Genomic DNA, 24,085 nt, shown 5'->3' on the forward strand with positions numbered 1-24,085 from the left:
GGCTCGAAGGAGTAAGCCTGAGGACTGGATGACATTGGAAGTGAAGGGGGAAGTCGAGACTGAGCCGGGATCGCAAGGGGGGCTGGGCTCATGGTTTGAGGCGGAGGCGGAGGTGGAGGGCGGCTGGAAAGCGAAGAGGAAGTCGACCGGACTGTAGATGTTGCGGGCGCGAGAGCAATCTCGGGGATAGGCGAGGCCGTGCGTGATGCCGGCCGCGATGTTCCTCGAGACTGGGGAGGTGGAGGCGCCGGTCCTTTGGCATGCGATGCGGGCGACTGTTGTGAAAGTGGAGCAGACTCTACTGCGACCTTGGGCGCCGGTTTGGCCGGGACCTCTGGCGGCGCCATTCTTGACCGCGCGGATGTCGCTTGAACGCTCTCGACTTCCACAGTGCCATTGCCAGTGGGAAGGGGAGAGCGTACGACTGGCTCTGGGGACGCTGACCTCTGCGTCCGAACGGTTGAGCTGCCAGTGGCTTGCCCGAACCTCTGCCGCAGCGCCGTCACGCTTACAGGCGCATCGCTCTCAACTTCTGCTGCGGGCTGCGTGTCCCCCTCAAGCGTCGCTTGTCTCACATTCGCCTGAGGAACGGGCTTCGGAAGCACGCGACGCGGATGTTCGGGCGAAGATGTCAAAGCCGCCCGCCCCGTCTCTGGAGGCTCAGCCGGGACCGATGGCCGCGTTGCTCGCAGGCCAGAAGGTGTGGTCGGGGCAGGTGGGACGGACGTAGTGAAAGATTGGGAAGGTGCAGTCTGGGCAGGGAAGGAGGCAGCAACTGGGGAAGTGGGGGAAGGACTGCGTCTCAAGCTTGATGGATCAAGCGGTCTCGACGGCCTGAGCTGCGGCTTGGGCGCCAAGCTCGGAGGTGGGCGGAACGAGGACGGCGGTGCTCGCTTCACAACATCAGGAAGGCTCTGGTAATCAGCTAACTGACGTAGTGCTCAATCTGTTGGCGCACTTACGCCTGTTGAGGACGAGGCCGATGTTGTCGGCCTACTAGGCGGGGCCGAGCTTGGGACTGGGGACGCTGCGGCCGAAGAGCCATTGCCTGGACTGTTTGGTCGCACAGACGGGCGTATGCTGTGATGACCTTGAGCGAGGCTCTCGAACTTGGAACGCAACGAGGCTATGGAGTGGTGGTGTTCGTGCTCGGTGTCCTCGTCATCGTGGTGGTGGTGGTGTAGGTGAACGCCCATGTTGGTGAAGTGTCAGCGCACCACTGCTGACGACGACGGGCTGAAGAAGAGGAGTGAGAGAGAGAGAGAGAGGGAGGAGATAGTTAGTTCAGAGCGATGAGGAGAGAGAGAGAGATGAATGCTGCGAGTTGGTGACAGAACGTGCGGCGTTGCTCGAGAGGACGTCGCATCCACCACCATTTACCCCGCAGTCAACCCCGCATTCTAGTGAGCTCAGTCTCCTTCAAGCACCGCCTCTCCTATGCCCAAAAGATCCTGCACTCAGTAGTAGTAACTTGTTCCGTCTTCAGTCTGCTCAGCTGCTCGATTGATTTCCGAGTCGTTTGCTCTTCTACATCTATCTTTACATGCATTGATGGGAGATTGCGAGATTGTCCACTAGTTGCGTGTCAGAGCGAGTCAGGATACCGAGTCACCCCAGATGACAATGCCCTCCCTGTGACTGCCCGCTCTGCCCGAGATAGCCTTCCTCCACTTTGTTTATTATCCACCCCCACTTTAAAAGACGGAACGACAGCCAACGTCCAGATCGCATCCAGCCGGGCAGTAGTAGTGACGAGCAATCCAACACCGCCCGCAAACACCTCTTGAACGCCAAGAGGCCAGCACGACAGCTACGACTCGAGCTATGTCGCATGGCCGTCACACCGTACCCAAGCACCGCGCTCTCCCCGAAAAGGAGTCGCGGCTTTTCAAGGAGGTCCTCGTGAGTAGTATCACAGTTCGCCCTGTCCATCGCCAGCATCCACTGACTCGACAGCAATTCTACGAAGCCAAGCAGTTCAAGAAGGGCATCAAGGCCGCAGACCAGATTCTCAAGAAGTTTCCCAACCATGGCGGTGAGCCTATGGCCCTGTAGTGCGCTGACTGTCCAGAAACCATTGCGCTGAAGGCGCTGACGATCCACTCGTCGCTGCCATTCCCTCCCACCCCCACGTCAGTGCCCAAGGCCGAGGAGGCCGAGGCGATGGCGCGCGTGGCGATCAAGAAGGACATGACGAGCCACATCACTTGGCACGTGCTCGGGATCCTGGCGAAAACGCGCAAGGACTGGGACGAGGCGACCAAGGCGTTTGCAATGGCTCGCAGGCAAGACCCAGACAATATCCCTGTTCTGCGTGATGCGTTTGCCCTCGCAACTCACACGCGCAACTACGAGTCCGCAGCCGAGGCCCGTCACCACTTCCTCTGCCTTCGACCGCAGATCCGCTCATCGTGGCTCGGCCTCATGGTTGCGCACGACTTGGCCGGCGACTTTGAGGAAGGTATCAAGGTGTTCGAGAGCTACGAGAGCATCTTGCAGGAGGATGGTGCAACTGCCCCGGAGCGCGCCCAGGTCCTCCTCTTCGTCATCAAGATGTACATCAAGGTCGGCCGGGCGCAGGACGCCCTTGACCGCCTGGAGCGTGGCCTCAAGGACGGCGTTCTCTCACCTCGCGGCGAGGCTACTCTCATCCACGGTAAGCAAGGCGGTCAAAGTGGTAGCTAATACATAGCGCAGCTGTTCGGCGAGCTGGGCCGCAACGAGGAGGCTGAGGACAAGTACCGCCAGCTGCTTGAGCAAAACCCCGACAACCTCGAATATTACCGCTTGTTCTTGAAGAGCCGCGGGCTTGACATGTCGGGCCCTCTCGACGACGATGCTACCGCCAAGGTCCTCAAGGCGCTTGACCAGTTTGCCGAGCAATTCCCTCGTTCGACCGCGCCGAAGCGCCTGCCCCTGGACGTTGCTAAGGGAGATGAGTTCCGCAAGCTCGCGAGGGCGTACCTTGTCCGTGGGCTCGAGCGTGGCGTGCCCTCGCTCTTCGTCGACGTCAAGGGCCTCTACACGGAAGCGGCCAAGATGCAGGCCGTCGGCGAGCTTATGGAGGAGATTGTGCGCGATCTCGAGGCCGAGCACTCGTTGCGCGGCGACGGTGAGTGGAAAGTCGGTGAGGGCGGCGCCGAAGGCAGGCGTTGCGAAGGACCCGGTGCGAGGCGCAGGGCAAGGAGTTTCAGGCGCTCGAAGCGCCCGGAGTATGAAGTCTATATGGGCTTCTCTGGCTGAAGACAGAACATTACTAACTGCAGACACCATTCCCCCGCCGACCGCGTTGCTCTGGGCCTACTACTTCCTCGCGTTGCATCTTGTGCACCCACTGCGCGCTCAGGCGGAGCACAAGCGTGCGCTGGAGCTGCTCGACGTTGCATTGAAGCACACGCCAACGCTGCCTGAGATCTACATGGCCAAGGCGATGGTGCTGAAGCGCGCAGGGGACCCGCTGGGCGCCGCGTACGCGATGGAGGAGGCGCGCCAGCTGGACTTGCAGGACCGCTTCCTAAATGGAAAGGCAGCCAAGTACTGGCTGCGCGCTGGGAATGTTGAGAAGGCCGAGGAGCTCCTTGCTCTGTTCACCAAGAAGGAGACGACCGCGGTGCAGGACCTCATCGACATGCAGTGCCTGTGGTTCCTCACGGAGGAGGGCGCGGCGCACACGCGCAACGGTGCCCTCGGCCTGGCGCTTAAGCGGTACCAGGCTCTTGTGACCGTTTTCCAGGAGTATGAGGACGACCAGTACGACTTCCACTCGTACTGTATGCGGCGCATGACGTTCTCTTATTACATCTCTTTGCTCGAGTACGAGGACAGGCTGCGCGCTCACCCTGCGTTCCTGCGCACGGCCCTCGCCGCGATCGACATCTACGTCCGCGTCGCCGACGACCCGTCCATCACCGAGGTGAAGCTCACGCCCGAGGAGGAGGCGGAGCGGAAAAAGGCCGCCAAGAAGGCCGCCAAGGCCGAGGCCAAGGCCCGCAAGGCGGCGCAGACCTCGGGCGAGAAGAAGGAAGAGGGGCCTGTGCCTGACGCCGACCCGCGCGGCGAGGCCCTCCTCAAGACTGAGACGCCTCTCGAAGACGCCCTCAAGCTTTGGAAGCCCCTCAGCATCCACCACGCCCGCAACCCCTCTACTTGGGTGGCAGGGTACGCGCTGCACGCGCGCACAGGCGCGTTCGCCAAGGCTCTTCGTGATCTGCGCCGCGCGGCGGCGCTCGACCCGCACGCACCCGGCCTCCTCCCGGCGCTGGTTGACTTCCGCCTCCGCCTCAAGGACGCGACCATCGCGCCTGAGGTGCGCGGCGCCATCGACGCCGTGCTCCCCTCGCTGATCCAGGGCGAGGTCGCGGAGCTTGCCGCTGCGCGCGCGCAGCAGGGGCCGCAGGGCGTGCTGGACGCCGCGAAGGCGCTGCTCCGTGCCGGCGACAACGAGGGCGCGCGCGACACGCTCCTCCGCCTCGCGGAGACGCCAGACGTCGCGCTCATGCGCGAGGCGCTCACCGTCCTGCCCGCTGAGGCGGCGGCGCTCAAGGCCGCGTACCACAAGGCTGCGCCGCTCGCGTTCGTCTTCGCCTCGCCCGAGCAGGAGAAGGCGCACGAGGAAGAGCTCAAGGCGCTCTACGCGCTTCCCACCCCCGACGCCCAGTAGATTGTTACAGTGGTCCGGTGGCCTGTCATACATACCCTATGCATGAGTGAGACATCGCGACATCTACTGTATTGATGATCTACATTAAGCCGAGTCGACCCACTCGATGCCATGCCCTGCGAGCGCGACGGTCGAGGGCAGGCGGCCGGGCGACGGCGACAGGATCGTGTACTTTCTACGCTGTGTGTCGATCGCCGTACTGCTGTCAGCTTCTGTGTCTTCTGCCTGACTGCTACTGCTACTCACATCACAACGAAGCCGAGCACCTCGCGCCACCCGATTTCCTCACGGAAGGGCACCTCGTCCTCTTCGAGGTCGACAGCACCAGCCACGGCGTCAGGCACGTCCTCTCCCTCCTGCGGCTCCTCCTTGACCTCCTCCTGCTTGACTTCTGTCGTATCGGTGCGGTCCTCGGGCGTAATAGCAACGATTGCGAGTACAGTGTTGAGGAGGCGGACGACATGCGCGGGACCACCGGGATCAACGCGCGTGAGGCGCGTAGGCGAGAGGATGTGGCTCGAGCCGAGGGGAAGGGCGCTGGTGGGTGCGGCGTTGCCCTCGCCCACGCGCAGGACGTGCAGCGTATCCCACCCAATCTGGAACGAGTGCGGGGAGAGCTGCAGCCCGAGGGGCGTGGTGCGTCCCACCAAGCCGGACAGCGCGGGCGGCAAGGTCGGCTCGCCGTAGAAGTAGTTGCGAACCTGTGCGGCGTGCACGAGTTCACGGTGGGCGTCGTCGACGTCGACGACGCCGCCGGATTTCGGGAGCTGCACAACCTTGACGGGCAGCAGGCGCTGCAGCTCGATAGTGAGTTTCTCGAGGCCGATGACGAGCACGAGGTCGACGTCGAACGATGCGATCGCCGCGCGCAGCAGCGGATATCGGGTGCGGTCTTCCTTCGTCTGGCCCGTGGCGGGGTTCGTGAAGGCCGAGGGCGCGTCGATGAACAAGCCGCTGTGCGCGACGTTGGCATCTTCGGCGCAGCGTGCGCGCCACGCCTCGCTCATCGACGCCACGAGCTTGTGCCAGATCGGCGCGCCGCGCGACGTCGGCTCCAGCGCACCGTACCAGTAGCCTAGGGTGGGGACGTCCGCAGACTGTGTGTTGGATGGGAGAGAGGCGGGCGGGCTCCCAAAGGGGTGCGCGAGGTGGTGCGAGGGCAGGGCGTGGGTGGGTGTCGAGAGGGATAGTGTGCCAGGAATGAGGTTGGCGGGCTGGGGTTAGAGATGCGCAAGCCGGGTAGAGTGGATTCCCAAGACAGACTTACACTGCTGGGATCGATGCCGGCGACTGTGACGTTCCATCCCAACCCCGTGCCCAGCGCCATGTTTACGAGACACTTGACGACTGTCGTCTTGCCGGAACTCGGTGGGCCGAGGACCATGACGCGCGGGCCACGATCCCCACTCCGCCGGGCGATAATGCGCAGCCGCTCGAGCGCGAGATGCAAGCTATGCAGGTGCGGCTGGATGGTTGATGTAGAAGTGTACTGCGACGCGGGGAGGGACGTGACTGATGGGTGAGCGCGAGAAGAGGAGTGCTGAGGTCATGTCGCACCGCGTTCTGCTCGAGCACCGGATCACCCTCCCAATGCGGACTCACCCTCAATCCTCGCAGCCGTTGGCGCATAGATCGCCCCCTTGGTATACCGATACAGCGGGTACCATGTCGTTGGGGGCAGCTCCTCGCCGTTGATGTATACTGGGTCGGGAGAATGTACCTGGAGTCAGTGGTCAGTCCCAAGGCAGACGCAGCGGCGCCGCGCAGCACACAAAAGGTAAGACGAGTTAAACCAGTCCAGCAGAAGCCTCAGCCTGAGCTGCAGATTGCGCGCACGTCGACTACAGAACAAGCTACAATGCTCATCACCCCTCCAGCTCGTTCTTCCCCTGTTGCCGCCCTCACAGCCGGCGCCAGCGCCGCACTCACCCTAACCGCGACGTTCTCGTCCGCCTCCAGCTCATACCGCCACTCGCTCCCGGGCTCGAGGTCGATGTGTGCTTCTTCCATCCTCGTGTACTCGTGGATGTTGATGTAGTTGAGAGTTGCTGTTGCTGTTGCTGTTGCTGTTGGTGTTGCAACTCGAATCTTGGGTGGCGGATGGGCGATAGCAAATTCCACGTCACCTTGGGGCCCCGTCACGTGAGGTCACCTGGGACTTGTCCCGCGAAGTTGCCACCCATCTCTAGTCTCGCGACATTGCAACTGCATTTCTCTCCGCGGAACAGCTCGAGGGATCGAGGGATCGACAACAAAGAGCATACGTTCAAAGAGCGAGCATTCAACCCGAGTAGAGCTGACAGCAGTGGCCTCGCTCAGCTCGCGCCGGCTCAGTACGTCCTCATTCACTCTCACATCCAGAGCGCAGACACAGCTTTACGGCTGCTAGCACCGCGCCGACCTTCCCCCACAAGCCGAAGATATGCAGTCCAACTCACCCCAGTGAAAGAGCTGTCTGACATCAAAACCAAGGGCACGCCGGCGGGCATCGCTCTCCTCACCGCCGACTCCATGCAGGAGTGGTTCTTCACCATTAGGGTGCTGGGCGACGAAACGGTGTACAAGGTATGTCACGGCAGGATTGGCTGTCTGGTTATCCGCACCAGTATAAAAATGCAGAGCAGGACTCTGACAGGAGACGGTACAAGCTAACTCCAGGACGAGGTATTTGCACTGCGAATGTACGGCACTTCGCTATGTCGCTGACGTGGAGGATATTTGGTGATCGATATCCGATCGAGTATCCTCAAGTATGTTGTGACTTGACTCGCTGCTGCACATTGGACGCGGACTGACCTTAGGTTACGTTTGTCGCAAACAAGGAATACCAGCCGCCCGTGCACCCGCACATCTACAGCAACGGGCATGTGTGCGCTTCGATCCTCGGTGCGTCCACCTCGAAGGGCCCGGATCATGAGCTCGCTGATATCAGGTCCCGAGTGGTCGCCCGTGCTCAATGCCGTGTCCATCTGCCTGACGATGCAGAGCATGCTCGCGAGCTGCAAAAAGAAGGAGTTGTGAGCCATGTCAGCCGTTTACGCTTACGAAAGGCCCCAGGGCAACGACCGGTATGTGGCCACTGCGCCTAGCAACCCGAAGCACACGCGGTGGGAATATCACGACGACGTGAGGTTTGTGTAGGGTGGGACTGACGACAGACCGTTTGAAGCAACTCTATCGCCAGTTCGCCCGTCGCCGGTCGAGGGTTAGCCATAGCACAACAACGCAGTGTAGTTGAAATCACCCATCATAATGTCATTACAAGTACAGTCTAAATGTTGCGAGCTAGCGAGCCCAAGCGTGCGAGCGAGTCTTCAGAGATCTCAGCTGCCATTAGCTAGATACATCGGTACAGGTAGAGCTTAGCTGACGTACCTTCCTCAATTGCGTCGGACTGCGCCACTGTCTTGAGCACGGCTTTCTTGCTCGACTCCTGCAGTTCGCCAGCGATGATGAGCTCGTCGAGGATTGCATACGCCTTCTGGAAGTTGAAAATGAGATCGAGCTCGCAGACCTGGGGTTAGTGGGAAGGCGGAAAAGTGTCGTAGGTGTGGTCCGGAGTGGGGAGGGAGGAAGCCGCGGAGCTCTCTCCTCAGTTGAACGAGCCAGTGACTCGACGGAAGATGGAGAGACATGGTCACTAGCAGCACTACTCCTCCTCGTCTCGCGACACCTCTGCGCTTACGGCGATACACTCACATTTCCAAAATACCGGTCGAGCACTTCGACGTAACGGTGGATGATCTCGAGGGTGATAAGTTCGTTGTCGCCAGGCGTGATAGATGTGATGAAGAATAGCGAAGCGTAGCGGCGGTAGATAACCTTGGTGTCTGGAATCAGCTTTCTCTCCTCTCAAAAAGACACTGTCGGCCAGCGGCAAAGCCTCGCAGCCTCAGCCATCGTCACCTCTTCTCGCAATGTCGTCGTGCCTTCCCCTTTCCACCTACTCCCCGTCGTACTTCACAGCGCCCTCCGTTCACCTCACACACGCAGCACTGCTCCACCATCTCCACCCGGACAGCACCGCTTCACGAGAACCACCGCCGCGCTCTTTAGCTCACCCTTGTACTCGAGGACATTGCACATTCGCGTTCGGCGGGCGAGAACAAGCTGCGTCACGTCCTTGACGATCTTGGCCTTTTGCTTGGACGGCAGCGTCTGGAACCACTTGGCAAGGCGGACTTTGCCTGTTGTCAGCGACATCAAAGCAAAGACGGCGGCGGTACGCGGAGCGAGTTAACGCCTTCGCCGGCCGGCATGGGGGACGAAGCGCGGGCCAGCAGGGTTGGCCGGTGTTCCGGCACGCGCAGAGCTCTCGCAACCCACGCGCACGCTCGTCGTCACTCCCCCCACGACGGAGGCGCACTCACCTTGCCGGGACACGAGCATGACATAGTTGAGCATGGCGGCGAGTGGGATGTGTCAACAAGAGTCGTGGCCATCGCGTCAAGTGGGTCGAGCATCAGGCAACGGGGTGTCGCGTGGCAACGTCACGTGATACCCCGCCTCCACCCCTTCCGCTTCATGCTTCATTGCGCCGGTTGCGATGCGTTTCCCACCTTCCCCATCACTCTCAGCACAACTCTTTCAAGACAGCTCTGAACATTTGAGGAGCAATGGCGCAAGACCCAGCGGTGGAGCTTCGCGAACTCATGGGCCGCGAGAGTGCCAAGACCCGGCTACGGCGTCTTGCTGTGAGTCATCACTGCTCGGGCGCTCCCTTCACAATGCTATCTCAGCAAGCTAACCCCAGTCTCACGCCCCATCAGCATTCAACCCCGTCTGCAGGCATACGACTGAGGCTGCATGCCGCGAAGCTGGGGAGGACTGCTCGCGCGTTCACTTCCAGCCCATCATTCGGCCATACACCGATGCGTCTCTGGGGCACTGCAGCTACCTCAATATGTGCTATGGCGAGCCGCTGTTCGCGGGGAATCCGAGTCTGGGTGACACAGGAGGAGGGACGAAGTTCGGGACAAAAGAGTGCCGGTGAGTACGTGGCGAGCTCCGTGAGACGGTCGGAGTAGGTGGGGCCGCCCCCTTCTCCGGAGACGCTGCAGTGGAGTGCGACTTGGAGACCGCAGCAGGGCGCAGCCCCGCGTGGCCTCCACAGCCACTGGTATCCAGATCTCCTAGAAGACGTTCTCACGCCAGATATCTTCATTTCCAGGTGACCCCCGCGCCAACTTATCACACGGAACCACCACCACTGGCTACACCAATACCTCTACCTGCACCTGCTCGAGCTCTCCGTGCTCCACCACGGCCGGGGACGGCACAGTGGGTCAATTGCGACATACGCAACTTTGACTTCAGCGTGTTGGGACAGTGAGTGCGCGTGCCATGTGCGCGAGCTGACGACAGGTTTCAGGTCATCGTGGCTGACCCGCCGTGGGATATCCACATGACTGTGAGTCCAGCTATAACTGGCCTGCGATCGCATTGAGCCTCTCTGTCTGGGCTGTATCTCACCCTTCCTCGCTAACGCTAGCTACCGTATGGCACAATGACGGACGACGAGATGCGTTCCCTGCCTCTTGCGTCCCTCCAGCCCGACTGGGGCATCCTGGCGCTGTGGGTAACAGGCCGCGCCATGGAACTCGCTCGCGAGCTCCTGAACGTGTGGGGCTACGTGCGCGTCGACGAACTCGTATGGCTTAAAACCAATCAGCTGCAGCGCCTTATTCGTACGGGTCGCACTGGACATTGGCTGAATCACACCTGCGAACATCTCCTGGTCGCACTCAAGCGACCAGTTGGATGGCCGCGTGAGCGCGGCGTGCCTTGGGAACGAGAGGAGCTGCGGGCACTCAGACGTGGCGTGGACACTGACGTAGTAGTGGCCGAGGTCCGGTGAGTTTCCGCCGAGAGTCATACGGCTGTTACATCTCATCTGACGCCAGTGAAACTTCGCGCAAGCCAGATGAGGTTTACGGAGTAATCGAACGCCTGGCACCGCATGGCAGAAAGCTCGAGCTGTTCGGGCGCAAGCACAATATTCGCTCCGGGTGGCTCACCCTGGGAAATCAGTGTAAGTCGCCTGCAGAGTTGCAATACGCCGTGTGTTGACCCAAGTGCGCGACTCGCAGATCACTGAGCCCGACCTCCATGCGCGCCTGACGGCGCGCTACCCAGATCAAACGTTCACCCTTGTACAGTAACGTTGTATGCATGTGGTATCAATGTGCAGGGTATGTGTGTGTGTTACAGAGTAGCCTACTCGGTGCTAATCTCGACGCGGGCGACTGCTCGCTCAACTCCCTCGACCGCGGAGTCAACCACGCGCAGCTTGCGCTCAAACTTGGGAATGACGCGCTGACCGTCGGGCACCTCGCCCGCCTTGACGTTGCGTCGCTGCTGTCAACTCCATTTCGCGTCTTCGGCTCACCATGGCGGCCTGAGTGCTCCCAGTCTCCAGCCCTTGGAGTAGGGCACATGCCTTGCACAACTCGTTACTGGAGATGTATCCGCAACGGGAGCACGTTTCTGGCGTTAGCCACGACGCGGGCAGAACTTACGCATTGCCTTCATACCCCGCTGTGTCTTTTGGTCCAACACAAATGTCTCTCCGGACCGGATGATGTCGAGAATCGCGCTGGGCCGGATCGCCTCGAGGTCCTTGAGAAAGATGCGTGCGTAGCCGCGGTACGCTTCGGGTGCGTAGATACACTCAGTGGAGAAGTAGGTGAGCTTCTTGAAATACGCGTACATGACGATCTCCTTCTCGTACGCATACTTGAACGGCTTGGAGCGCTTGATAGTGTCCTCGCTGTGTGTCGTGACGGCCGTGCAACGCTGGAGGCGGGCAACGTCGCCGCGCATAACTGCAAGTCAGTCAAGTTAGATCTCCCTTGTACGCACTGTTCATCAGGACCGTCTCCGCGATGTCGTCCGCATTGTGACCCGTCAGGATATGGTCGACGCCAAGCTGGGCGCTCCCCCGATCGAGCGCCTGGCGGCGGAACACGCCACAGAACGTGCAGTTGTTCTTCTTGCCGACCTGCTCGACGACGCGGTCCATCGTCCATCCATACAGCTCGCTGTAGCTCAAAATCTTGAGGGGCAGCCCGTACTCCTTCTGGTTCTGTTTGACTGTCTCGAGCGAGTCGTCGCGATACCCCTTAATCCCCTCGTCGATGGACAGGAGGTACAAGTCGAGGCCGTAGTCGTGTCGCGCATTGAGTGTCGTAATCACATGCGCGAGTACCGTCGAGTCTGTCGTCAGTTTCCGGGACGTACTCGCACGCACCTTTGCCGCCACTCGCACCAATGGCGACCTTTTCGCCGCGCGCGAAAATGGGCCCCCCGTCTTCGGCGCCATGCATGATCGTCTCGTGGACCTCGGCCTCGAAGACATCGAAGAAGCACTGCTTGCACACGGGCTGTGCGGTCTTGGGCCGCTTGAGCTGTGCGCGCGCGCTGTTGCATAGCGCGCAGAGGGAGGGCATGGTGTGTGGTGTGTGAGTGGGTTGAGTGGAGAAATTGAGATTCGGTGGGTGGCAAACTCGAAATGCATGGCCGGGGAATGCAGGATATAAGAGGTCGAAATGGCACATCCTTCGTTGGCACGATAGCCCAGCGGTTTGTATGCCAGCATGTAAACCGCCGGTAAGTGATGATGCGCGCGCCTTAGCACACACCGCTAGGTGTTCGGTTCAGAGCGGGAGAATGAGGGAGCAACTATCTGCACCGCCCAGAAGGACAGTAGACCGCCTGGACGGACTCTATACAGACAGACCTGTTGCCGCATTGTCTCGTGCGCCCATCCGACTACTCGTCGTCGGCCCTTATCTCTTATTTTGATAGGCAGGCTAATAATTCAAGTGAGTCAGACTGACAACGACATGCCCACGTGTTTTGGGCCAGGCTGAAATGAGCACCAGCCATTAGGGGACGCAATTAGATTGACGGAATGTAATCTAGTTAGGAGTCTTCGGGGTGGGACCTCACGGGGATATGCCGATCCCCGTCGGCCCCGCGGCAGTGGGTTGAGTGGGCATCCTGGGTGGCAGAGGCGCGGGATCAAAAGTGTTGGGCATCACAGCGTCATTCGGCTCGAGCGGCTCGCAGCTCGCCACACACAGAGATCCACTCACCACCTTCCCTCACCCCCCCCACCCCCCCGCCCCTCCTCCCACAGAGCATCAGATACTCACCTCGACACATCTCTCCTCTCTTCTCCTCTCTCTTCTTCTTCACCTCTACATCATAGACTTCCCAGATCTAGACCCCCTCATACCCCCCATCGCAATGTCCGCCTCCCCGCCCTCAGGTAGCGGCGGCGGCAACGACCCACCGATCGATGATGCTCCACTCCCTTCCGCCTCGACTCCCCTCACCCTCTCCTGCGCATGTCTGAATGTCATCGTCGAGGGGCGCGTGCCCGACATCCTCGCCCAGCGCGCGGCGCGCGGACCAGGTGTGTTCATCAAGGGCAAGCGCGACCAGCTGTATCTCCCACCTGGCGCCGAGACCATTGTACGTCCCCTCACCTCCATCACGTTATGCTGCACCTCCCCACCTTTGTCCCAAGACCACAATCCTTGTGTTGGACTTTTGCTGACGTCAGAAACACCCCCAGATGTCCACATTTGAGCGCACAACCCCGTTCGACAGGCGACTAAGAGAGGCGACCGAGGAGGCCCTCGAAGCCAAAGTCGACGCACCCGCTCCCGAGGCATGGCGCAAGTGTTGGGTCTGCGGCGTGCGCGTGTACCTCGCGCGGAACCGCGCACCATCAGATCTCGCGCCCAAGGATGTCTGGGTCGATGTCGACTTCGCAGACGGCGTGCTTGTGCGTATTTTTGAGCCCCCTATGTCTCACCATGTCTCGCTGACATTCAGTACGGCGAAGCTCTCGAGAAGAAGCAGGCAGAGCCGCCACTCCCCTTCTCTGGTCTCGTGCTCGACATTCCAAAATCCAGTACCTTCGGCCGTCAGCCCTCCTCGTCCGACGGGCCTGTCCCTTACCCCGCCGCGGGAATCAAGGAGCAGACTCCAGTTCTTCCCCCCGTCCCCGACCCGTTCTTCCTTCCCCCTCCGTTCATTCCAAGCCATGCCGTCCTGCGGGAGATGTGTAAGCTGGCTGTCGAGCGGCTGCACGAGAAGCACGACGAGATTGACCGCGATATCCGCGAATACATCTCCAAGCGTGCCAACGACATGCGCCGCATCGAAGACCAGGTTCGCGCAGAGGTCGAAGCGCTGTGGGACCGATATAGTGAGGGTCCAGGAGCGGGAGATGAGACGACACGGCGGCGTGGGAGCGGGAGCGTGCCGACGCGCGACCGGTCCGCGTCGCCTGCCGTGCAGCGGCAGAGCTTCGATGGCGGCGAGCGACGCCCATCTATGACTGCGCGGCGGTCTACGAGTCGGACGCGTGACCGCAGCGTCCCGAGAATTCCCATCGCGGACTTGGATGGCCCGTCTGGTGTCGTTCCCGATCCGCCGGCACCGTTTACTGGGCAGCATAACGCGCACACGGCTCAGGCCGCTGCGTCTCTGCTCAGCGCGTCGCTGAGTGCCAACGCGTTCCACGCCCCTCCGCAGCGCATGAAGAAAGAGGCCGACATTGACGAGCTTGTGAAAGAGTCTGCGCTCGCCGATCCGGGACTCAGCAAGGAGGTGGCTATGAGCTACGCTTTCAGCGCAATGGACGAGCATGCAGCCGCTCGGGGACGCGGGAGGCGGGAACGCGCGAAGACACTCGAGCGCGCTGCCGAGGCGGCCGAAGAGCAGCAGGAAGAAGAGGAAAAGAAGATTGACAGCTGGATCAATTTGGAGCGGGCAGATGCTGCGCGTCGTGTCAAGCGTGAGACTTCGGGCATGACTGCACCCACAACGGTCGCCGAGGCCGAAGCTGAGGTGCGCGAGCGCGAGCACGAAGACGACGAGGAGAAGAAGGAGACCATTAATGGCGCGACCAAGGAGCGCAAGTCGCGCGTGCAGTTTGCCGAACCGGAGAAGGGGGACAAGCGGGGTGAAGAGGACGGCCGCGAGCAGAACGGGGATGATGATGAGGATATTGGCGGTGAGTCATTCTGCGGTCGGGACGGCATTCTCTGACATGCCATGGCTGAGGACTAATGCTAACAATCGCAGTGTTTGACTTTGATACCGACGCACCACCTTCGGAACCCGCCGTTCTCCCGCCGCAGGACGCGACCCAGCGGCGCATGCGTAACTGGGTTGAGGAGAACCTATCGCGGACCTTTGCGGCGAACGCTCCCTCCCACCGCGCGGCTTGGCGGCGGCTGGAGTCCCGTGAGTCGATGGCGGATGTCATCCGTCGCCATCACGACCAGGCGAGCGATGACGAGGACGAGGAGTCGGCGCCCGTGGACAGCATGGCGAGAAGTATGCCGGTGAATATTGTCCTGCCGCAGCGCGACGCGCCGGTACAGTTCAAGACGTCGTTGACGGACCGGGGCGGCGTCGTCGTCCCGCACCTGCTGCACGCCATGCGGCGGGGGTCAGCACAGCTGAGCTCGAGCGAGGGCGAGGAAGCGACGCCGCCGACGGGCATCCGCGCCCCGCGCAACTCGATCGCGATTGTGGGCAGCCTGCGTGGCGGCACGGCGTACGGTGGCGGCCGGCGGGGAAGCCGGAGCGGCGACCGCGAGCGCGAAGCCGCGAAGGCGTACGGCGCGGATCCGGGCGCTGTGTTCGAGGCGCTCGCCGAGGTGGCCGTCGACAGCGAAGAGGAGGACAGCGACCAGTTCGTTCCGCCCCACGTCCTTGCAGCGCGCCGAGACGAGCGGCCCGAGCCGGGGTGGCGCAGCCTCGCAACGTCTTGAGGCCTTGAGGTAGCAAGTAAGTAAATCATTGTATTGCATGAAGGTTGTGATATAAGCTGTAGCGCGCACTGTGCTCTGTGTGAATGGATTTCATCGCAGCCTCGATGCGAGGGATGACCTTAAGCTTGACACAATAAGTCCCACCTAATAACACACGTCTCTCGAAGGCACTGAACGACGCCGTTACAACCGGACGGCCGGACGGTGATGGAGGGCTATGGAGGGTCACACAACTGGACGCGGACCTTACACTCACCAATTGAGCACTCACAGCCCACTGCCCCACGACAGTTGCTTGATGGCGTCAGAAAATCGAAGCTCATCAAGCTCACCGCCGTGCAGAGCGCGTGCGAGGCACTCTTACGAGTGACGCGACCAAGGACAGTGCATGGGGGAGACCCAGAGCCGACCTACTACTGTACTGCCTTGGACACGCAGATCTCGCCATACCGTCGCCGAATCCACCAACTCCCCACACCCCTCTCCGCTCCATACTGCGGTGCACTACTCACCCCCGCTATGAAACGGCGTTCATTCGTATATACAAAGACTGCGCCTACAGCGCCTACAAGAGACGCTAGCACTGCGTGACAGTGCCTCCCACTCTAAGACGCCGCTGAAGCTGCGATGTCACCTCCTCCGATAAGGTAGAACACCGCAAGCCGTGCGGCAGATACCGTGACATGTCCTCTCCTCTTAGCAGCATCCGCCGTTCGTCTTCTGCTCGACGTTCTGGCCAACATTGATCTTCTGCTTCGGCCCGCCTCCCATCGAGTTGGAGCCCATGCTGGCGTTAGCCCGGTCGCAGTAGAAAACACTCACCGGTCCTTGATCTGCTTCGACATGGTCAGGAATGCCTGCTCGACATTGGTGGCGTTCTTCGCAGAAGTCTCGAGGAAGGGGATGCCGAGCTCGTCGGCGAACGCCTTCGCAGCGGCGTAGTCGACAACCTTCTTGGTCGCCAGATCCGACTTGTTGCCAACAAGCAGCTTGTTGACACCCTCGACAGCATAGCGGTCAATTTCCTGCAGCCACTGCTTCACATTGGCAAACGTGTCACTGTCGGTCACATCGTAGACGACGATGATGCCGTGAGCCCCTAGACGTGTCAGATGCGCTTAGAAAAGGAACAACTCACCACGGTAGTAAGACGACGTGATGGTGCGGAAGCGCTCCTGCCCAGCTGTGTCCCACTGTTTGTGAAACGTATAGTACGAGGAATGGTTGCGGGGCGGTTGGCGAAAAGGAATAGTGAAGGGGAGATAGTGGATAGTGGAGCCCAGTTATAAGTGGGCGGAGGGGAGGGGCAAGGTGCGTACGGATTATACCATAATACACGCCAGGATTCATAGGCGGACCAGTTGAGGGTTGAACACAGCGTCGACGGCGGAGCCGATCGCGCGGAGCAGCGAATGCAACATCGGAGATTGAAATGTGACCGAGATGGATGGGGAACCGTTGACCAAGAGAATCGGACGAGGACCAAGATATCGGACGAAGGTTGACAACAACCGAGGAGTTTCGACAACACCAGGCGATCAAAACGACGACGACGACAGAGAACAGTGTGTTGACACCAATTGGACCGGGTAATAATAACAAGACAACAGGCGAAGCGGGAGGCGATCCAACAACACAGGCGATGTTTTAGAATGAAAACCAACACCGTTTTGGGAAGTTGCACAAACAGGGTGACGACGAGGGGACGACGACAACACCAAGAGGTCGATGATTCGGACGAAAAAGCCGGAGATACACCGTTGACGATTCGACACAGGTTGACAACACGATTCGAGAGCGGATCGAAGAGTCGGGCAGCGCACACAAACGACACAACAACAGCCAGCAGCAACAACCAACAGAGGGTCAGCAAGCGCCAGATGCCGGAAGTGGGACGAAGTGAGTGCGGGTAGTCGGAACCGAGAGTTGAGCCAATTTGACGTGGGGAAAGATGGAAACCCAGATTGATGAATGAGAACCCAGATTGAAGTTTGACGAGGAGACACCCATATTGACGGGATGAGTGAAAACGCAGATTGGGAATTGATGAGGAAGCAAACGGTCACGATGGGCCATGTGAGAGGCGACAGCCAAGTGTGATAGTGCAGCGAAACCAAGAGCGCGAGTTGAGTTTGACGAGCCGCAACGGCAGTTGACAGTCCAATGTGAGCGACAGTTGACAAGCCGGAATGCGACAGGAAACGCAATAACGCGCAAGCCGGGCCCACAGGGCGAGGTTTGGCGGAGCGACACGACCAGACACGAGCCATAGACGAGCCCACAAGCGATGGTTCACCGGCGACAAAACGGACACAAAAGCAGCACCAAGAGAGCGCGCGCCAGGTCAGTTCAAGTCGGGGGGGTGATTCGTGATGTTGAGAAGGGAGAGGGAGACAAGATGAGTCGGGGAAGTTTGAGTGTGAGGTGAGAAAGTCGAGAGTCGGGAGTGAGCGGGGGTCAGCTTAAAACTCGCTGAGTGCGTGGGAGGGGGGCCACGCACGATCTGAAGCTTGACGGTCTTGCCCTCGAGATCAATGGTACGGATCTTGAAGTCGACCTGAAGCTGTAAGCACCGGACACATGGGCGCAACTTACGCCAATCGTCGAGATGTAGCTCTCAGTGTAGGTGTCGTCGGCAAAGCGGAGAAGCAAGCACGACTTGCCAACACCAGAGTCGCCGATGAGGAGAAGCTGTGCAATGTGTCAGCGAGCCGAGATTCTCGGAGCGATTCAGCAGGGGCGCGTCCGAGCGCGCGAGTTCGCATCGAAACAATTGCTTGCAGAATAGCGACCCCTCATCTCGAGGGAGGCTTACCTTGAAGAGATAGTCGTACTCGGCTGTGGCAGACATGATGGTTTGCTAGTCTGTTGGAGGTCCAAACGATGAAGGGCATGACGATGGGGTTGGTTTATTAGGATGGGATAAAGTGGAGGGCATTGTTGGGTGCGAGTTGAGCGGTGGCGAGGTGGGTGTGGAGTGAATGATGGTGATTGAATTGTAGTGATGGGAGGGAGAAGGGGTTGGTGATGGTGATGAAGGGCGCCGTCGGGGTGTTAAATGACGCGTTGGGTGGCGAGAATGACATGCGTGGAGCAGCAACGCGTGGGTGGGTGGGTGGCAATAAGAATTCGTGGATGACGAGTGATGGGGGAATAGGGAGGGCGGTGCATACGTGAGCGTGGATGAATGCGCGGTGTTGAAGAGAAGGAGTGTGCGCGAGGACAAGCGGATGGAAGGTGGGCGATTGTGTCAGCACGGGCATAAGACGATGGTGATGAGAGGTAGATGGGAGGAGAGGTGGTTGAGAAGGGTGTGAGGCGAGACGCACGTATCAAGCTATGTGGGTTGAGAAGGCGATATGTGGGGGATCTAGGTCGGTCGTGGTAGAGAGGTGGAGTTGACCGAGGGAGGAGTGGGGGATGAGAGTGGAAGTAAGAGGTGGGATTCGAGGTGAATGAAGGGATGAGCAAGAGATGAATGATGGTGAGGACGTGAGGAAGGGTGAGTTGGCGCAGGCAGGCGGTCATCACGCTCCTTCGAGGTGGAGTCCCAGCTACGACTGGCGTGGCAAGCAAGGGGCGGGGGCAAGGGCAGGGTCTCTCTCACCCATGCGCAGCCTTGTGACGCGCAAAGAGACCTGCATTTGCTCCCGGTGAGCGGCATGAGCCTTGCCCTTAGCGAAGGCATAAGGTGTCAGGCAGACATACCGGTGTTTTGACCAGCCTCCGTCTGTGGCGGTCGTTGGTCACGTGTAATTATGTAATAGCCACGTGTGGGATGTTGCTGACGGATGAAGAGCGGCCAGAGACGGCGGGCCTGTTGGCCTGTTGGCCTGTTGGGCCTGCGGATTATCAAAGTTATCGATGGATCGATTAAATCGAGGATTGTGGATCTCTCGGCGCTCTGCAGCCAAGCCCGAGGTCCCGAGATCCACACACCACATGACCAAGGTAATCGCTATCGCGCCCCCGTGTCTCGCGCGTCTCTTCTTTCTCATCGTCACAAGCTCACAAATTCATACACTCGACCGTGCAAAAAACATCATAACAAGACACGATCCCAGTCAGTCATTCAACGCCCACGCCATCCTTCTTGGCAGTGGCTGGCCAGTCGATCAGCTGTGGAACACTGCTGCCTGCTATTGAATTCTCCCTCGCACGAGGTCCATCTTGGTCTGTGAAACACGGCCATCAGGTACCTACTGAATGCAGTTGCGGAGGCCTGGTGGATTAGAATGGAGAGGCGTCGATGGCTTGGCAACAGGTGATCAGGCGACAAGAGGAGTGAGAGAACAATAGTAGTCGTAGTGCTGCGCGTTGCTAGTGCTGTCTCATCATGGCATTCTATCAACTGGACGCTAGCACCGCGGGCGGCATCAGGGAGTGGGGAGATGACGAGGAATCCACAGGCCACACAGGGAATAGGGGGGACAAGATTTCGCGAGACAACCTCCACTCTCCGACTCAAATCATCACCATCAACCCCCTATTCCCCATCGTCTTAGCCCTCGGCCCCTCCTCCTCCCTCGTCCTCGTCGCCCACACGGTACACGGTGACTGTGTGTCTGTGCACTAGTGACCGCCGACAACGCCACCCTCCATTCGATCCATTCATCCGCTACTCTTCCCTTCTTCGCACCCCCATCACCCACCGTTAGTCGCTGTCACCCTCCCTCCCCCTCCCTCCCCCTCCCCCGGCCCCCGCCTCCCACGGTCCATGCTACCCCGCGAGGGCGACAACAACAACCCCACCACTCACCCCCACACCCAAAATACCAATCGCCTACAAATACCTTGCACCCACCTCCCAGATGACAGAATAAAGGACACATCAACGAACAAGTTGGTCTTCCCACCCCCCCTCCTCCCCTCCCTACTCCCGCTCCTTCTGTACTCTCTGCCCTATCCACTCTCCACTCCGTCTACTCTCCTGCCCACCTCCTATCCCCTTTATCCACCTCTGCAATGAACGCGTCTTTCGTCAACGCCACCCTCGCTACACGGCGGGGCGTCTCCCGCCTTTGGCAGGGCTACCTCAACCAGCTCGCGACTCGCCCTCTCCGCACCAAGATGGTCACCTCGGGCACCATGTTCTTCATTGGTGATGCCATTGCTCAGTTCGGCATCGAGGGGCGCAGTCTTGGCCCCGACGCTGTTCCGCAGCCCAAGGGTTACGAGCCCGTTGCCGACGATGTCGTGCTTCAATACAACGTGAGTACATCCAACCTTCCTCGCCGCTGAACCCAATAGCCTACTCGTGCTGCCCGCCAGGCAGTGTGTGAGTTCATTACTCCCAGGCTCCATTGACCCCCAGACGGCGCACTTGTACTCGCGCCGCTCGCTCACAACTGGCTCGCCCGCCTTGACAAGGTCCAGTTCACCAACAAGTGGGCCAGTGAGTCGTTGGATGCTCGGGCCCTACCTAGATAGGCGTCACCCTTCCTCCACCTACTTCGTGCACGGTTGTACCGTACTCACACTAGCTCTCGGCGCCAAGGTCAGTCTCGACCAGCTCGTTTGGGGGCCTTTCATCGTCACCAGTAAGTTGAAACGCGCGGCAAGACGCCATACATTCCGCATCGGAGTATTTTCGTTTCCAACGCTCCTCCGCGCCGCTCCGCCTCCGATAGAGTTCCGCCCCCCGAATTTCCATTTGCCACCAACAACCTCCACCGCCACCACCCTTGCCACCCAACTGTGCCACTTTGCTGACGCCAGCCTTCTGGAGTTGGACAGGCATGATGGAGGGCAAGACCGGTGACCAGGTCGCCGAGCTTGTCCACTTCGCCTTCCCTGGCGCATATTCGAAGTGTGTGGCCGTGTTCGCACCCACCCAGATCGTCAATTTCCTTTGGGTTCCCCTCCACCACCGCCTACTGGTGCACCAGACCGTCGGACTCGGTGAGTTGCTTGTGCTCTAAGTGTTTGTTGCGTGGCTGTGGCGGTTTCAAAGTTCGGGTGCGAGAGCTTGTCGTACCATGGCAATTCTGCCAATTCCGACTAGGGGCGGAACGGCAGCCGGCTGCGGACAGGCAGACGGGAGTGACGCGAGGAAAGTGTGAGGTGTGAAGCAAGTGACTCTGAGGCTTGCAGCGGTGCGAGACAACGATCGAAACAATGTGGCGTGGCGTCCGGCAGATGTGTACCTGCCACGCGCCCCAAGCTTCTCAGTGCTCTCCTGCGCCGCTCCGCCCTCGGACCGTCTGGCCACGCCGCAAACCCTCGGACCCGCCGCTCAATGAGGCAGGTGGCGTACCGCCGTTTGCTTCGCCCCCTCCCCCCTTCCATCCCCCCCTGTTCTTTGTTCGCCGCCTCGCCGACGGCCTCGTTATCATCCTTTCCCCATCACCTATGGCCCCATGGATCCCCACGATCCGATCCATCATCCTGCGGCATTTCCTTTGTACACCCCAATCGGCCCTAGGATCATTCCTGGTCGTCGCCAGATCTGTTGTCATTCATCCACTGCTGTGGCGGGGACGCCGCGATCGCCGCATCCTTCACAGGTTCGGCCGCCGCATCAGATGCTCCATCTGTCGTCGGCGATCGTCGGCGGACTTGGGGGGCCTGTGTTTCTCCGTTGTCACCCCGGTTGTTGTCGCAGCCGCCAGTCACTCTTGAGATGAGACGGTTGCCGGCTCCGCTCGCCCGCCCTGTGATTCCGCTCAACACACCTCCACCCAACAAGTTTCTTCCCCTCCCTCCACCCTTCTCCTGCCTGCTATTGTCCCTCCCACATCTCCGGGATCGTTATTCCCTCACCTACGCTACGCAAGACTGACACCAGGCTGGAACATCTTCCTCTCGTACATGACGAACAAGAACAACACGCTCCTCGCAGCGGCCAAGGCCGACCTTGACCGGGCGCAGAAGGCCGAGGCGGCCGTTGAGCCCATCCACGACAAGGCGCACGACGACGAGCGTGCCCTCGCCCACGCCAAGGTCGAGGACGCCGCCAAGGTTCTCGCCGCTGTCCAGGAGGAGCGCAAGCGTCTCCGCGACCTCGAGGGCGGTGGTGCCACTGGTGCCGGTACCCGTATGTAGCTTTTCAACAGTCTTCAGAGACACCACCTGTAGTTTGTAGGGCAGTAGGGCGGAGCGTGGACATCACAAAAGCTCTCGGTTGTACATAAATGCATTCGTACACACAATAGAGTGCTATGCGAAGCGACGCTGGCGCTCGTACGCCTTCATCTCCTCGTCGAGCTCGGTCTGGGTCTTAGGCTTGGGCTTCTCCTGCGGCTTGGGCTTTGGCGCCTTGTCCACATCCATAGCCGCGGGTTTGGCGGCTGCTTTTTTTGCGCGCGACACCTTGTCAGCGCCCTTCGCACCAGCCTTCTTGCTCTGGACATGCGCCGCCGCCTTCTTCGCCGCCGGGCTGCCCTTTGCCGGCTTAGCGAGACGCAAAAGCAATACCTCGCCCGGATTGGACTTTGCGACGGCCTTGCGCTGTTTCTCCAAGAGCCTGGCGTGAGCGTGTTCTTGGTCGCTATGCCCGAATCATCCAACCGCACTCACTGCTTCTGGCGCTCCTTCTCGCCGGCCTTGCCCCCCTTCCCGAGCCGCGAGAGGAGCTTGAGCCCCGGCGCGCGCTCCTCTTGGCTCTGGCTCTGGCTCTGGCTCTGGCCCTTCGGCGCCGGCTTGGCCCGGGGCTTGGCCGCGACGGGCGCGGGCATTGCGGGCGTGATTCGGCCCTTGACGCTGGGCTTTGGCGCGGGCTGCGCGCCAAACGGCGGAATCAGGGCGCGCGGCGGCGCAGCGGAGGGGTGTTCGGCCGTCGAGGGGAGGACGTGGTGAACCGCGAGGGTGTGTGCTGGCGTCAGCGGGGAGTGGGAAGCGGGAGTGGGGGGAGGGAGGAGGACGGGCAGGCGAAGGGGGAGGGTAGCGGTATAGCGGTGTAGCGGTGTAGCGAGCGGGTGTAGCGGGCAAGTGCAGCGCGCGGAGCGGGTGGGTGTGCAGGGAGACGGGGACGAGACGGGGGCGATAACGAGGGGAGTGGTGCGAGAGAACGGGGGAGGTGAAGGAGATAGAGAGAGAGATGAAAGAGGACCAGAGTCGAGCGCCTCCCCGGAAACGGATGTGAGAGCGCGCAGAGAGAACAACGCCCACAACTCACATCCATCAATGACCTGCCCCGAGAACTGGCGGCGCACGCGCTCCGCCTCGCCGTCAGACCCGACCTCGACGAGAAACGTGCCGAGGAACGTCCCGTGCTGGTTGTACAGCGCGGTGACGGCGACGCTGGATGCCGGGAGGCGGGTGGGCTCGGCGGTGAGCAGTTCCTGCTGTCAGTGCGGGCAGGGAGGAGACGTACCGCCAAATCGGCTTCGCGCACGTCGAGCGGCAGGCCGGAGAAGAGGAGGACGGAGGGCATGGTGCGGGGTGGATAGCTGGGGCCTGTGGGCGTGGCGTGTGTGATGGGCAGGCAGGGCAGGGCAGGAGGGGGAGGGGGACCGAGGGCAGTGCTGGGACGTGTTGAGATGAGGAGGATGGATGGGATGGAGGGATGGAGAGATGGAGGGATGATGGAGACGACGAGTCGAGATGAGTTTATTGACGAGGGAACAAAAGTCGCGTTGGTGGCGGAAGACACAATTAGTGCCTCTTGCATTTGGCCACATACCCCATT

General features: G+C 60.4%; 11 protein-coding genes across 11 annotated transcripts; 5 read left to right on the top strand and 6 right to left on the bottom strand.

The window, feature by feature from the left end:
• Positions 1-941: 941 nt before the first annotated feature.
• Positions 942-1,196, bottom strand: COLE_07141 (uncharacterized protein; the record flags this gene model as incomplete). Its single annotated transcript, XM_018419386.2, has 1 exon — positions 942-1,196. One exon carries the CDS (start codon positions 1,194-1,196, stop codon positions 942-944), a length of 255 nt encoding a protein of 84 aa, XP_018278021.1.
• Positions 1,197-1,824: 628 nt separating this feature from the next.
• Positions 1,825-4,660, top strand: COLE_07142 (uncharacterized protein; the record flags this gene model as incomplete). Its single annotated transcript, XM_018423514.2, has 5 exons — positions 1,825-1,902; positions 1,957-2,035; positions 2,072-2,656; positions 2,693-3,112; positions 3,267-4,660. 5 exons carry the CDS (start codon positions 1,825-1,827, stop codon positions 4,658-4,660), a joined length of 2,556 nt encoding a protein of 851 aa, XP_018278020.1.
• Positions 4,661-4,744: 84 nt separating this feature from the next.
• Positions 4,745-6,670, bottom strand: COLE_07143 (uncharacterized protein; the record flags this gene model as incomplete). The annotated part of the gene is made up of 5 exons (XM_018419384.2): positions 4,745-4,859; positions 4,907-5,874; positions 5,928-6,172; positions 6,263-6,380; positions 6,590-6,670. The coding sequence occupies 5 exons, from the start codon at positions 6,668-6,670 to the stop codon at positions 4,745-4,747; spliced, it is 1,527 nt and encodes a 508-aa protein (XP_018278019.1).
• A 322-nt stretch (positions 6,671-6,992) lies between these two features.
• Positions 6,993-7,801, top strand: COLE_07144 (uncharacterized protein; the record flags this gene model as incomplete). The annotated part of the gene is made up of 7 exons (XM_018419383.2): position 6,993; positions 7,104-7,225; positions 7,319-7,341; positions 7,374-7,410; positions 7,462-7,546; positions 7,593-7,677; positions 7,711-7,801. Coding segments are annotated over 7 exons (444 nt in total).
• A 130-nt stretch (positions 7,802-7,931) lies between these two features.
• Positions 7,932-9,064, bottom strand: COLE_07145 (uncharacterized protein; the record flags this gene model as incomplete). The annotated part of the gene is made up of 5 exons (XM_018423513.2): positions 7,932-7,987; positions 8,036-8,174; positions 8,360-8,490; positions 8,722-8,847; positions 9,031-9,064. The coding sequence occupies 5 exons, from the start codon at positions 9,062-9,064 to the stop codon at positions 7,932-7,934; spliced, it is 486 nt and encodes a 161-aa protein (XP_018278017.1).
• Positions 9,065-9,276: 212 nt separating this feature from the next.
• Positions 9,277-10,821, top strand: COLE_07146 (uncharacterized protein; the record flags this gene model as incomplete). The annotated part of the gene is made up of 7 exons (XM_018419382.2): positions 9,277-9,354; positions 9,414-9,649; positions 9,815-9,988; positions 10,025-10,070; positions 10,152-10,513; positions 10,564-10,691; positions 10,736-10,821. The coding sequence occupies 7 exons, from the start codon at positions 9,277-9,279 to the stop codon at positions 10,819-10,821; spliced, it is 1,110 nt and encodes a 369-aa protein (XP_018278016.1).
• Positions 10,822-10,876: 55 nt separating this feature from the next.
• On the bottom strand, positions 10,877-12,108 carry COLE_07147 (uncharacterized protein; the record flags this gene model as incomplete). The annotated part of the gene is made up of 5 exons (XM_018424996.1): positions 10,877-11,014; positions 11,049-11,146; positions 11,179-11,484; positions 11,522-11,875; positions 11,910-12,108. The coding sequence occupies 5 exons, from the start codon at positions 12,106-12,108 to the stop codon at positions 10,877-10,879; spliced, it is 1,095 nt and encodes a 364-aa protein (XP_018278015.1).
• An 802-nt stretch (positions 12,109-12,910) lies between these two features.
• Positions 12,911-15,456, top strand: COLE_07148 (uncharacterized protein; the record flags this gene model as incomplete). The annotated part of the gene is made up of 4 exons (XM_018426034.2): positions 12,911-13,138; positions 13,230-13,454; positions 13,505-14,690; positions 14,762-15,456. 4 exons carry the CDS (start codon positions 12,911-12,913, stop codon positions 15,454-15,456), a joined length of 2,334 nt encoding a protein of 777 aa, XP_018278014.1.
• A 696-nt stretch (positions 15,457-16,152) lies between these two features.
• On the bottom strand, positions 16,153-18,307 carry COLE_07149 (uncharacterized protein; the record flags this gene model as incomplete). The annotated part of the gene is made up of 6 exons (XM_018420420.1): positions 16,153-16,243; positions 16,279-16,555; positions 16,595-16,649; positions 17,957-18,013; positions 18,052-18,147; positions 18,272-18,307. The coding sequence occupies 6 exons, from the start codon at positions 18,305-18,307 to the stop codon at positions 16,153-16,155; spliced, it is 612 nt and encodes a 203-aa protein (XP_018278013.1).
• Positions 18,308-20,421: 2,114 nt separating this feature from the next.
• Positions 20,422-22,500, top strand: COLE_07150 (uncharacterized protein; the record flags this gene model as incomplete). Its single annotated transcript, XM_018423512.2, has 6 exons — positions 20,422-20,667; positions 20,707-20,734; positions 20,771-20,851; positions 20,940-20,996; positions 21,175-21,357; positions 22,244-22,500. The coding sequence occupies 6 exons, from the start codon at positions 20,422-20,424 to the stop codon at positions 22,498-22,500; spliced, it is 852 nt and encodes a 283-aa protein (XP_018278012.1).
• Positions 22,501-22,614: 114 nt separating this feature from the next.
• Positions 22,615-23,830, bottom strand: COLE_07151 (uncharacterized protein; the record flags this gene model as incomplete). Its single annotated transcript, XM_018419381.2, has 4 exons — positions 22,615-22,921; positions 22,975-23,269; positions 23,573-23,738; positions 23,771-23,830. The coding sequence occupies 4 exons, from the start codon at positions 23,828-23,830 to the stop codon at positions 22,615-22,617; spliced, it is 828 nt and encodes a 275-aa protein (XP_018278011.1).
• Between the last annotated feature and the right edge of the window lie 255 nt (positions 23,831-24,085).

Source organism: Cutaneotrichosporon oleaginosum (genome assembly GCF_008065305.1).
Source record: "Cutaneotrichosporon oleaginosum strain ATCC 20508 chromosome Unknown ATCC20508_contig06, whole genome shotgun sequence".
NCBI lineage: Eukaryota > Fungi > Basidiomycota > Tremellomycetes > Trichosporonales > Trichosporonaceae > Cutaneotrichosporon > Cutaneotrichosporon oleaginosum.